General features: G+C 47.1%; 1 protein-coding gene across 1 annotated transcript in view; it reads left to right on the forward strand.

The window, feature by feature from the left end:
* The window catches only part of mical2a (microtubule associated monooxygenase, calponin and LIM domain containing 2a), a gene marked incomplete at its 5' end in the record, with an annotated part of 34,776 nt that extends 21,700 nt beyond the window's left edge, over positions 1 to 13,076 (forward strand). The window contains 7 exons of the mRNA XM_080531818.1: positions 1,095 to 1,198; positions 1,436 to 1,507; positions 1,840 to 1,968; positions 7,546 to 7,653; positions 11,852 to 12,029; positions 12,189 to 12,265; positions 12,402 to 13,076. Of these exons, the coding sequence (XP_080387944.1) occupies positions 1,095 to 1,198; positions 1,436 to 1,507; positions 1,840 to 1,968; positions 7,546 to 7,653; positions 11,852 to 12,029; positions 12,189 to 12,265; positions 12,402 to 12,833 (1,100 nt within the window). The 3' untranslated portion in view covers positions 12,834 to 13,076. The remainder of the gene's footprint in view (positions 1 to 1,094; positions 1,199 to 1,435; positions 1,508 to 1,839; positions 1,969 to 7,545; positions 7,654 to 11,851; positions 12,030 to 12,188; positions 12,266 to 12,401) is intronic.
* Positions 13,077 to 13,930: the final 854 nt, after the last annotated feature.

Below are 13,930 nucleotides of genomic sequence, written 5' to 3' on the forward strand. Positions count from 1 at the left end.
GCTTATAATGTAACGCAATGCAAGCAGAGTAGGAAGTGCTTACTCCTGCAGGTGGCGCTAAAAATGCAACGTCAAAATGAATGACTCCTGCTGCCCTGGGACCTAAAATACGACTCTTTTAATGAAAACAAACAAACGGTTACATGCACTTTTATTTTAATATTTTCACGGTCCTTTTTTATTTTTTCGTTGGGTAAGCACTGCTTACTATGCTTATATGGACGACACGTCCTTGCTATACTCAGGCCTGGAGCCATTGGCAGTCGTCATGCTAGAAATGCTAGAAGAAGGAAGATTTATTTTGGGAGGTTTGGGGGGGGGACAGTACAGTAGTAGATGTCTCAGGAGGGCCAGTTCAGGAGTTTTCTCCTCCTTTGTCTCTGCGCTGACCCCAGGTATGTCTCCAGGAAGGACATACCTTAGAGGGTGGTATGAGATTTCATCTGGTCTCCTGTGAAGGGAGGCCTGTGTTACACAACCCTATCAGTCATGTCGTCTGGTATGAGAGGAATGCACATCTGCCCCAGCGGCCCAGCACCTTCAGCGGCCCTTGCTGCACATAAGTGGCCTCTGATGCGTGAGGCGAGCCCACTATCTTCACCCAGCCAGGGCCATCTCAGAGGAGCATCACTTCCTCCTCCTCCTCCTCTCTCTGCATTCTGTCTGGCTGGGAGATGTCACATGACATAATGGCTACCCCCACACATCCACAGCAGGGGAGGCTGGTGGAAGTAGAAATGAGAGGACGGTCTCTCTGTAATGCATGAGGAACGTTATCGTTCCATGGATTCCAATGAGCCCTGTCCGATTTCTTCTTTCTCCAGCATCCCTTGATCCACAGCTAAGCCGTGTGACGTAATGATGATGTATTATTTTCCTGAAAGATCATGACATTTTGTATGATCTGAAGCAAAGTCTTTCCAGACAACAAAAACAGATGCTTAAGTCCTGTCTGGGTCATAATATAAGGTTTCTTCGTTCTTTTCAACGTTACCGTAAAAACACATTGGCCATCACTTTTTATATGCCATTTACGGCTGAGCAGAGTGGAAAATATCAAGGCTTTATGAATGCGGTCGTGTGTTTTATTGCAGATTCTAGAGGGGCTGACGAAAACAACGAGGATTATCCTTCGAAGGCTGTGAGGAGTAGGAACAAAACTCTCAACTTTGCTCTGCCAAGAAAACGGGTACCGAAGGTAATTATGTCTCCCAAGTGGCCATCTGCCACGATAACACACGACCCCCTGAGCCTCCTAGTAGCACCACCATTTCATAGAAGTGCCTTTTAAAGAGGCAGTGGACATGACGTCATTCACCAAGCAAGATTATCCTTTCAGAGCCTGTATGAGATGGGCCTACGTTTATGAAATACTTGATCGTGTTTGAGAGTCTGACGTATTCATGTGTATGGCCTGCTGTGATATTTCTCCCAGGATGACAAGAAACTAGAGGACACTGACCCCACCTACAAAAGGAGAAGAAAGGTCTGCAGTTATCTGGAAGAGGTTTGTTACCGGTCAACAGAACTGATACTTCTACATTTCAAATTGACTTTCAGTTGGCTTGCGTAAAAAAATGCATCCTTTAGGGGCGCTTAGGTGGCATAGCGGGTTAAGCGTTGACCATGTAACCGCAGTTCCCCGGTTTGATTCCGGCCCGGGGTCATATCCTGCATGTCATCCCTCCTCTCTCTCTCACCCACCCTTCCTGTCTAAATCTCTACTGTATCTGTCAATAAAAAATGAAAAATATGAGTGGGACTGCCCCCCCCAAAAAAGCATCCTTTTTTCCCCACCTCTGGTAAAGCTCATCTCCTCTCACTCTTTCCTCCCTACAGGCAACCAACTTCTCTGGTCAGAGTGAGGGAGAGGAGAAGGAACCCAAAGAGAACAAGGTGCGCTTCATGGCCACCCAGCTGCTGGCCAAGTTTGAGGAGAGCAACCCCAACTGCACCCTCCGGAGACAGGTAAGAACTGCCGAGGTGTGTCCCTGCCGCCTGTCCCCCCTCACCTGGCCTCAGGCAGTGTTGTGTATCATTGTACCTGGGGATGTGGGAAACATTTGTGACAGGGCATGGTTAAAAAGTCCTCAACTAGGGCAAAATCTTTTTTCTGTTTTTTCCGGATTATGAAAGGGTAGATTGTAAGCTTTAAAATGATGTGTCATACATTGAAATCTGAAACAAGTTGAAGAAGTCATGGATAGTTTAATGGTGATACCCCCTGAACCACCGTACTGAGATATCTAGCCTCAAACTTCTTCAGAGACGTTTTTCACAGAGGTAATGGGTGGGAACAATAGCTGGTTAACTCCACCCTAATCACTCCCTCAAGACAACCACACCCTCAAGACAACCACTCCTCCATTACACTACCTGTCATTACCTACCTGTCATCTGTCAGTGGGGTTGTCAGCTAACCCTCACTAAGCAAAATTGCAGGGCTGACACGTTTAAATAGCTAAATAATAATAATAATAATAATTCAAGATTCATGATTCATCATCATTTTATTGCCATGTGTGCCAAAAGTTTATTACGTCCCATTACAAGTACAAGTGAGTAAAATTCATGGCAATGGAAAAAATTAGGCAAGATACAATTGAGCAATACAATAATAGAATGGTAAAAAAATAATAATGTTGTCGGTGTGCATGCATTTATCATTATAGTCCATAAAGCATCTAGTGGGACTTCGGCGTAGTTCCTTCCCATCCCATCTGGGCATCAAAGCTGTAATAAAAAAAGAAGACAGTACATTTCAAATGATTGCCCACTGTTACCAACACCACTTTTACGAAATAGCCTACTACTATCTTCATAAAATAGAATTGCTTATACAATGACAATGACAAATACCTGAAGTGCTGGTGACTCTCATCAAGGTGTCATCTCTCAGAACCTCTCACCTCCTCATTCTGTAACACACATTTCAGGTCAGAGGTGTGGACACTTCTCTAGTGTAGGTTTTCCATAGACTCAGTGTACTGTACTTGTACTGAAGTAGGCTAGTGAAATCATTTCAATTCACAGTATTATTCTACAGCAAATCTACATATCAATGAATTAATCATTCTTTTTGATTCCACATAACATTACCAGGGTTTTTCCTGACTCAAAATGAGGCGGAGGTGGTACCAGTGGTGTTTGACATCGGGGGGGGGACCCATGAAGCGGGGCTGTCTGGGGGTCCTTAAACGAGCATCAAACACTTAATTTCTTGCATTCTGGTGAATTGATATGCACCAATTTGTGACCTTTCTGCATCAACTTAAGGTGGAAATGTCATTATTTATGTAAAGGAAAACACAATATTCAGGCACCAGATGACCAATCAAAATATAATGTAATATAATGCAATATAAGGCTCTCAGGCATTCTGTACTTTCAAATATGTATTCTCCTTGAGCAGTCAATATCAACTATCAGCTATTTCGCTAGCAAAAACGAAAGCTAACTTATTTGCGAAACAGCGCCCCCGCCACCACGTCGGCGCAGTGCCGCAACTGCAGTTAGAAATGACAGAAATCGCCCCGCGGTGGTGTAGCGGTCTAAGCACTGGCCACTAGTGCAAGCTGCCCACCGGGGACTGGGATCGGATCCCAGCTCGCCAGATCCGGATCTGGCTGGGGCACACACGGGGAGCGGCATATTGGGCGGCCGCTCCCGAGGGCGGTATAGGAGTATTTCCGGACAAGGATCCGTCGCGCAACAGCGCCCCCGGGGTGCCGGAATAACAGGTGCTGGGCTCGAGGAGCCAGTCAGCTAGTCTGCCTGGCGGCCTCTTCTGGGACTGCCGGCCACGGGGTCGTGCGGCGGATCCTTCGCAATAGGCAGGGGATAATTGGATGCTAGGTTGGGTTCAATTGGCTACCAAATTGGGTGAAAAAGGGATAAAATCTGAAAAAAAAATAAAATAAAAATAAAAAATGACAGAAATCCACCGTAGAAAATACGACTGTCAGAGTTTTGTCGAGAGCTGGAGGCGGCTAAAATATGACGGAGGCGGCCGCCTCAAAATTCCCTATGCAGGAAAACCCCTGATTACCGTTCATTACAAAAGCATTTACTTTTTCTATAATCTATTACATCTCTAACAAAGCTAGCTAGCTAGCTAACAAGCTAACACTTGTTTGGCTAGCTGGTACACACACACACTAAAATGGTGCATGAAACATACTGTAACGAACCTGTATAAAGTCCGTTAGCAGCTCCACCAAGCGAGTTAACTCTCTTGGTGTTGTGGTTAGCGCGGCCGGCGGTTATGCGGGAGATCGGGGTTCGACCCCCGCATGGGGCGAGTTACACTACCAGTTCCCGTTCGCTACACTGGTGTCAGAAGTGGGATGGAAGGAAGGCCATCGGAGAGCCGTGTCCACGTGAGGGACTTGACATAGTGAAGCGTGAGGGCACGCTCTCCCGAACGGTGAGGATAGTGTAACGAACCTGTATAAGGTCCGTTAGCAGCTCCACCAAGCGAGTTAACTCTCTTGGTGTTGTGGTTAGCGCGGCCGGCGGTTATGCGGGAGATCGGGGTTCGACCCCCGCATGGGGCGAGTTACACTACCAGTTCCCGTTCGCTACAATACTGTACAGTATTTTGCATGTTTAGTAGGTCTGCAACAAATGTATTTATTCATTATGTTTTATCTTTGACAACGTATTTCTTCCTCCCACCATCTCATTAGTTTTGTAGAGGGGTGGCATAATTGTGGTGAGCAGTTTCAGTGGTCTGATAACTGATGCTAACAACGGCACTATCTACCTTACTCACAAAACAACAAATAACTGTTTGGCTATCCTAAGTAAACAACACAAAATAGTATACAACACATGTAACTCACTAAAACTTACCCAAGAACACAGCAGAAGGTCTGTCTGTAGACGACTGTCCCAAGAAAGTGAAGTGGAGATCAATGTCTGAAATTCCGTTGTCATCTGTCATCGTCAGATTCGGAGTTCGGAGTTCCCGTTCGGAGGTCCCGTTATGTATAGTCCAATATTAAGGAGTTCATTAATTGCCCACTGTCGATATTTCTGCCTGCTTATGAAATTCTGTTGATAGCATTAGCGAGAGCTTGAGCCTACATCTTGTAAACTTGTCAACAAACGCAGGTGGCTCCTTAACATACAGCTGGGGTGGGCGTGGCTACACACACTGTCACACTAATACCCCCCACCCGACTTTGCTAACTAAATGTAGGTATTTAGTGAATGTAAAACTGTTGGATATGATATCGAGTGGGTTCTTCATCGCTTCGTTTGTCGTCCTATGCCAAAAAACGGAAAAAAATGTTTTTCACAACAAGACTTGTTTGGCTCGATTGCGAGGTTTCACAATGGCCGAGATGGGGACCTATTAATCAAAACCTGTCACATTTAGGTACGTTACTGTATCGGCCGGGAGTGAAAAGAGAATGTGTGGGGGGTTTTCCCGGTGCTTACCTTTCATCAGCACAGATTTCCTATTTCCTCTCTCTTCCTTCTTTCCTGTTTCCCTGTCTTCCTACTAATCATTTTCCTTGGCCTTTCTCTGGGACTGATCATCCCTGGTGTCAGTGTCAGAGTGAGGCCGGTGCTGGGCGTGGGAGGGCCCCACGGCCACGTTCTCTGGACATGACTGAGACCCCACGGTTCATCAACCTCAGGCAGCAGACCCCACCCACCCTGCTCCCCAAGAGACAGGTAGAGGCCTGGAGCAGACGTGGTCAACAACACACACACATGCACACACACACACACACACACACACACACACACACACACACACACGTATTATACACATCCACCTCGCTCCCAAATACACTCACTCACAATCACAATCCAGTCATCACTTACCTGGAGTGAGAGTGTTTAATGCTCCCTGTAGGTTTCAAATGAGAAGTAACCTCCCCCCCCCCCCCCCCCCCAGTGGAGAACATTCACACCATAAAGCCAAACACTAGGTGTAAATCACGTCCTCACACTCTCCAGCTGTTAAACTAATGGAGAGGCTGTTTTCTCCTCAGCCAGAGCTGGCTGAGAGGAGCCATGGCACTGCACTGCTCACACGTGCTGCTGTGTGTTTCCAGGTTCAGTCTGACTCCGCAACCTGTGTCAACCACGCAGCCCAGCTCCGTGTTCGCCTCCCCCCCCAGCCCCCACCTAAACCCAAGCTTCAGCCCCAGCCCCAGCCCCAGCCCCAGCTCCAGCTCCAGCTCCAGCTCCAGCCCGACGAACCCCAACCCCGACCCCATCCCTTCCTACGGTCCCGGCCCCCACCGCCCCCCCAGCCCCAGCCCCCGCCCCAACCCCATCCCCAGCTCCGGCTACGGCCCCCACCACCACCACCCCACCACCCATCCCATCTCCAGTCCCCACCCAGCCCAAAGCTGACTCTCAGGAGGCCCAGACAGGCTGAGGAGACACGTCCCCAGGCCCAGCCAGAGCCCCCAGAGGGGGCAGTCAGCCCTGGCTACTCTCCCTCCTGCCACTCAGCAGTCCTGGCCATGTCTCGAATGCTCCAACGTCTTCAGGAGGTGGACGATATGATCACCCAGGTGAACAACCGTCCCCCCCTCTCCTTTCCTCTCTCTCTTTTTTCTCTCTTCCTCTATCTTGCTTGTTTCCTTTTATTCTGTCCTTCTCTCTGTCTGCAAAGAGTTGTTCTCCTTTTTTTTTTCTTCATGATCTGGGAAGATATCCCAGGAGAAAAAATAAAAGCCAGAAAATGAATGTTTATGTAATTACCCTGATTATATATTTAGCATGGAATATGACATAGTCATGTGATGGAGTCAACCCCCTAATCATCCTCACAGACCGCAATGGCTGGAGCAGAGCAATGCTCACAGACTTGGCACAGACTTAGACGGAGGCAGCTCATTGGTTCATCTTACCGTCACGCAAGAGGACTGCCAGGACTTGGCCCTGGTCTGGTCAAGGCCCTCTCTCCTCCTCCCAACTCCCACACAGAATCTTAGACTTTAACCAATGGGGCTATCCCTGCGGCTCGGACGACCCAATGGGATGCACCTGTGGTTCAGACTAGCCAATGGGATGCACCTGTGGTTCAGACTAGCCAATGGGGTGCACCTGTGGTTCAGACTAGCCAATGGGGTGCACCTGCGGTTCAGACTAGCCAATGGGGTGCACCTGTTGTTCAGACTAAGCATGTGGTCTGTCTAACCCCTGTCCTTGGCCAGACCTGTGTGTCTGTCTTAGTCTAGTGCTCCAGGAGCATAACACGTAGGAGTGGAGTCGTCGCTGCTGGGGTGTGAAATGAGTGTAATAAAAGCATAAAGCCCAGGCTTCACACAGCGACCCCATTGTGTCACCAGACAAAGGACACAGGGTTGTCTGTCTTTGGTGGCAAGGTAGAACAAATACCCACTCATCTGGCCTGAACATTATAACCCTGATTTGGTGGTTAATAATCAGCCTAATTATGTTGACATTCATACCCAGTTCCTTTGACAAGTTGGGTGTGTGGTGTTTTGTTAAAGGGCGAGTTTTGTCTCGTTCTGATGCCTATTCTCTGTCTCCTCGCTTGGTGGGATCCTGCAGAAGAAAGCTCAGACCCAGAAAGCTAGAGAGTTTCACAATAAGAGTGTCAAGGACAAAGCTGTTCATCTGAGAGCACTGTTCTCAGGGGACGTGACCCCTACACCCCAGGTGACTATATGAACCGTGAACTCTGCCCCCACTCCTCCTGCCTGCATCACTAGCCCCTCACAATGTGTGTGTGTGTGTGTGTGTGTGTGTGTGTTTGTGTGTTTGTACATGCATGTTGCACGTTTGTCACCACGACGGCTGAACTTCGTTCATTTCCCCTTCTGTACAGTCTGATGTTATTCGCCCTCCATCATTCCAAGAACCATGAAACGGTCTCATAAAGTACATATTGCAGTTACACTGCAGTATACGGCAAGACTGGTCTTAAAAAAAAGACATTGAAGTTATTAAACCATTATTTAGGCAGGGTGTTCTGACATGAAGGACAGCATGAACGTGAATCAAAAGTCTGTTTAAAATGGCAAACAAAGACAACAACAATATCATATAAAAAACACATCCATTCCTCAGATGACAGATCATTCTCATGGTCTTAAATATGACAGATAGTAAGGTCATGTTTTCACAAACGTTCTGTTCAGCAGGATCAGTAACCAACGGAACGCAGGTGGTTTCAGGTTATTGTAGGACACGGTGTTCAGTATGGTTTTTACTCACAGTGAGTCAGTCAAATGCCAGTGTACGTCATGCCTTTCAACGAGGCTTTTTAATAATGTTACGCCCTCTGAAAACACATCAGGCAATTTGTTCTGTAAAAGCAGAAACCGTGAAATTAAATGGTTTCTCCTTGTTCCATTACGTGGTTCTATATATATTCCCAGTGAGACAAACCTGTAGAAAAAAGAGCTCAGGCCGAAAGATAGGCTATTCTCACAGGTCTCTCATTAATGGTGTGTGTGTGTGTGTGTGTGTGTCTGTGTGTATACCCGTGCGTGCATGCATGCATGCGTGTGTGGTGTGTGTGTGCGTGCGTGCATGCATGCTTGTGTGTGTGTGTTTGTGTGTGTGACAGCGCTGTTAATTCACTTACTTACTCCGTGTGCTCATAGACTCTGAGGGCCTAAGTACAGACACTCTGTTGAAAGGTAAAATGGGTTTTCTCCAGCCTACACTGGGAGAAGGAGAGACTTTATCGCTCACAGGAGGAAAAGTCATCAGGAAGGTGTCCAGAGATACAGTCATACTGTACATTTCCAGTAAAAAAAAAAAGCTGTGTGTTTTCCATTCGATTTTCCCATTAAGAGTGATACTGTATCTCTTTATCTGTGTATCTATACTGTAGCTCTCCAGGAGTTTCCGTCTCAGTGGAACGTCCTACATGACTACATTTACATTGTACATTTTTGGCATTTAGCAGCAGATGCCTTTATCCAAAGCGACTTTACAACAAATACATTTGTCTAAGTAAGTGAAATCATCTATTCATCAGTCACCAAAAAGTAATCTATGCTTGGGCCAGAGGCTGTTGGCAGAACATGGTAGAAGAAGGAAGAATTTATTTAAAAAATAAAGATGTACAGTGATGTATATGCTCCTTGGTTGAGGCCTGCTGCAGCAGGTTGGGGCTTGGTTAGTTTGATGATAAGAACGTGCTGTGCAACACCAGGTGCTTTAAGCGTTGCATGCCGTCACCTAAACAGCTCTCATTTCATCTTCTCATCTTCTGCCGGATTACTTGTCTCTCTTTTAACAACCCACTGTCTGACTGTCTCTGTGTGTGTGTGTGTGTGTGTGTGTGTGTGTGTGTCTCTCTCTCTTTCTCTCTCTCTCTCTCTCTCTCTCTCTCTCTCTCTCTCTCTCTCTCTGTCTCTGTCTGTCTCTGTGTGTGCGCGTCTCTCTCTGTCTCTCTCTCTCTTTCCCTCTTCTCTCTCTCTCTCTTTCTTCCCTCCCCCCCCCCCCCCCCCCCCACCCCCAGCCTACATTCTGTCTGGATACTCATGATATTCCAACAAAGATCTGCTCTGGAAAGACCATTCCCCCTGCTCCCCTCCTTCCTCCTCCCAGTCTTAAAATCACTGCACTCTGCCTTCAACCAGAACTCAGCCCTACTCCTTATTCACCCCCTCATAGCTTCTCCCCATCCTCATTCTGTGTGCTCCAGCCTCAGGTAAAGACAAGCACATCCATATCTGTCTCATCTTTGTGTGTGTGTGTGTGTGTGTGTGTGTGTGTGTGTGTGTGTCTGTGTGTGTGTGTGTGTGTGTGTGTGTGTGTGTGTGTGCGTGCGTGCGTGCGTGCATGTGTGTGTGTGTGTGCGTGTGTGTGTGTTTTAACCCCTTTCTCCTATTATGAACATTCAACTTCTAATATGGGTATATCATTTCTCACTTCACGTTTTCAAGTAACATTTCTCTCTCTGTCTCTCTCTCTCTCTCTCTCTCTCTCTCTCTCTCTCTCTCTCTCTCTCTCTCTCTCTCTCTCTCCTGTTCATTCTTGTATTTCCTCGTGCTTATGGGACATAAGTCAAAGAGCAGTAACCTTCAGGAACTAGATATGCAGCTTTGTAAAAAGGAAATGCAAAGAGGGCCCTTGAATGACTCACGTGTGGTGAGTGCCTTTTGTGTGCTTACAAACCAAGACTATTTATGGACACGTCATTTGTATACGCAGAGCCCTGCCTGTGAGAGAAACCAAAATTACGAGCTGCCAGTCTTTGATTTTAAACATGTGATGCAATCTCGATAATCATAGATCTTTTAGATGTATTTTCTCCATCTCAGCTTTTTTTATTTATAATTGTAGTTCGCCTATAAATGCATCTCTTAATTAATCTTAATTGCATGTAACTTACAGTTGTAGAGTTAATAATATCGTAGACATGTTTGCTGTGCTATTTCAGTTTAACAGCAGTGTCCCCAGCCCCATATATGTATCCCAGCAACAACACACAACAATGTTCCAGCCAAAGAGAGAGCCTGTTTTTAATCCCCCTAAACAGGTATTCTGCTCCCAGCACCACATGCCTGCTAAAGTAACATATAACCTCTTAATCACACAGGACACATATAGACACAAAGACTAACTTGCATGCTGGAAGCATGTGGGATGTTTTGATCCACTGGGGCCCCTCATGCCATGGTCGCCAGCTCTCCTCCCTCTCAGAAGAGGAGTGTGTAGTTGTGTGGCGCTGCTCTTTGTGGCTTAGACTGGCCCCAGTGCCCCTCCCTGTCCGCAGATTTCAGATCAGTTTGAGCCAAAAGAGTGCAGAGCACAATCTCAAGCATCCAGACAGGCCCTCTGACTAACCATAATGAGAAAACATTCCCGACAATCCTGTCCTCTTCCGTGGCCAGATGTTTGAGTCCAGACTCATCTTGTGTCGATGAAAGAACTTGACTCTTTTTCTAAGAGCAGCCCGACTGAAAAGACAAAAGTGGCCAAAAAAAATCAAATACCGTAATCGTCGAAAATGTTTTTTGAAGTACACCTTTTTCCCCCCACATTTGAACACATACAGTGTAACAAGCCAAACTCTACCCTTGAGAGTTTGAGCCGATAAGCCCTCTCCTTTCCTTTCTTCTATCCTAACTTAAATGATCACTTTGCTTTCATCTGTTCTCTATTCCTCTCTTACCCTTCCTCTTCCTCCCTGTCTTCCTCCCTGTCTTTTTCTCTCTGTGGTGAACGAACGTCAGCGGACAGTTGGGAAGGTGTCCCTGGCTACAGGAGTCAGGGCAGAGACTATGACAGAGGTCACCCTGTATGAGAGCGACCGCGGGCCTCAAGCCTCCCTCTCTTCCCCTCCGTCATCACCGGTAAGCAGGCCTGGGATGAGCGTGGAGCCACCCAGACTGGGACTCTCTGAGACCACAACACTGAGTCAGGGTGCAGCAGCTTCAGACCATGTCCCTGCCTCGCCGTTACCCTCTTAGTATGAGATCCAGATGGAGACGATTGTGGTAAAACAAGGATAGGATTGATGATTCTGTCTTGGCATGACTTTGTGATTCATGGTGACGTGTCTGATACTGGTCCGTACGGAACGGTGAATCGCTCTGATTGGAATTTAATTACTCCTGATCAAACATACTGTATGTAAATGCTCTGTTATTCAGAGCCAGGTCTGAACACGTGCCTTCCTTGAGGTTTTTATGGAACCACTTTTTATTTTTTGTTTTTATTTTTTACTTGTGATTATGTAATTTGCTGTGAAGGCAAACCTCAGCCTTTAACCTACTTCTCAAGTCAACATGGTGGGATCTGAGATTATGTGACACCAGTACTCTCATTATCTGGAACACTCCTTCATTATCGTCATTTGATGTCTTGACAACTGACTGCGTTGTTGATTTCCCAGGGTTCCTTGCGGAGGGAGTTCCCCCAGTCGGGTGACAAGTGTCACTCGTGTCAGAAGCGCGTGTATGTGGTGGAGAGGATCTGCGCCGAGGGGCTCTATTTCCACAGGGAATGCTTTCGCTGCGATACCTGCGGTTCCACTCTGCGTCAGGGAGGACATGCCTTCGACTCGGAGCAGGGTATGTAACAAGGTGTTATTACAATGTTGTTACTAGAGTAATTACATTGTTACTACACAGGTATCGAGGCAACTTCATGTAAAGTGGCATTGTGGCTCACAAGAATAGACCAAGGATATTACTTTGTACCCTTTTACAATGTCTTTTTGGTTCTTTCAGGCAAGTTGTACTGCAAGCTTCATTTTGCCCAACGCAAAAATGGTCTCAGCCACCGGAGGACATTCAATTTAAATTTGGTAATTGCTCTCGTCCTTCCCTCCTCTCTGTTGTCCAGTTTCAATGTCTAGCATCTTTTGATTTAAATCTCTCTCCTGTGCTCTCTCTCTCTCTCTCTCTCTCCCCTCCCTCCCTCCGTCCCTCTCCCTCTCTCAGGATCAGCACGACAGTCCGACAGTCCCGGATGGACCCGTATCACAAACACCAAACGGATCGGTGCCCCACCAGACCGCCGCCCCCCCCCACCACCACCAGACCCAGTCGTCAGGTACCTTCAGCTCCTTCGTGAGGAGAACCCTGAGCTGGCCCCTTGGCGTGACACGGGCGGTGTGTGATGCCCCCCGCCGCCTGTCCCGCTGGGTGCATGGCAAAGCCCACGCCCTGGGGCTCCACCTGAGGGCCAACGCCCAGGACTACGCCTTCCTGTACGAGCTGCTGAGTCTGGGCGTGCCCCTGATGCTCATGCTCCAGGAGGTGCTGCTCCAGATGTACTCAGAGGCTGTGGCGGCCGGGGCCGAGCCCGGGCCTCTGTCCCTCCAGCCGGTACTGAGGTGGCTGGAGGAGCAAACAGGCCAGAGGCTCGTATAGAAAGGCCCCAACAACAGAGATGCCTAACCCTAAAGCTTGGTTTAGAGGCTCGGTCGACCGGCCCGAAATGCCACGACACCTCCTGTCCCCCATTCTAATGGTGGTTCAGGTGGTCAGCCAGGCTGAACTCTAACACCCTAACTCTAACCCACGTGAAGTAGGGTTCTGTGGCCTGGCCGAAACATTAACTGGCGCATCTTGCCTTTTTTGTCTTGTCATGTGATGGCATGGCTACCGTTTGACCATGGGACACAAGCACCTTGTTTCTATGTAATGACTTATTACGGTGATACTGTATCTTAGCTGACAGTGTGTTTGATCTGCTACCTACATCGAACCAAAGAATAACCAAAGAATAGATCGTAGCTGGAGCTAGGGTTTGTGAGGCTGTACATGTGATCGTTTTTTTTATGAACATTATAATAGTAAGCCCTCTACTATGAGGTAATGTATTTAAGGCTACTGTACATGGTCCCACGGTGGTCTATACGTCATTACAGTTTGTGCTTGAAATGACTGCTGAATTGTTTTCCGATCTTTATTGCTGTGGAGTTGAGTCATTCAACAATTGGCTTTGTCGAAATCGAGCCCGTTTTTTTTACTTTGCTTAACTCAGGTTACGACTGATTGCTTTTTGCCCCAAAAGTGATCTATTCAAAAAAAAAAAAAAAAGACTGGCTTGAAGCACTTTAACTTGGCTGTCTTGACATGTTTCTGATGGATAGTGTGACCGGACAGAGTTAATGGTTTCTAGTCTGCCGCTACTGTCGATAATGGTCTGTCCTGCGCTGACGCTGCAGGCTGACTCAACCCTGCTGAAACCCACTCAGCCATGGCCAGCTCCGGGTCAGGGACCAGGTCCGGGTCCGGGTCAGGCTCCGGTCCACAGGGTCAACATGGATCTGTTCTCACATACGTTTACATTTTTTGGAACTGTTAGTTTTTATTTTTAGCTCAAGAACTTTCATGACACTATATCACCATATTGTGAATGTTATTTTCACTACACATTATTATTATTATTATTATTATTGATAATAATAATATTTGGTTTGATTATTATATTTGATGGCTCAGACCCCTCCTGTGTGTCCTGT

Source organism: Nansenia antarctica (genome assembly GCF_963989245.1).
Source record: "Nansenia antarctica genome assembly, chromosome: 1".
NCBI lineage: Eukaryota > Metazoa > Chordata > Actinopteri > Argentiniformes > Microstomatidae > Nansenia > Nansenia antarctica.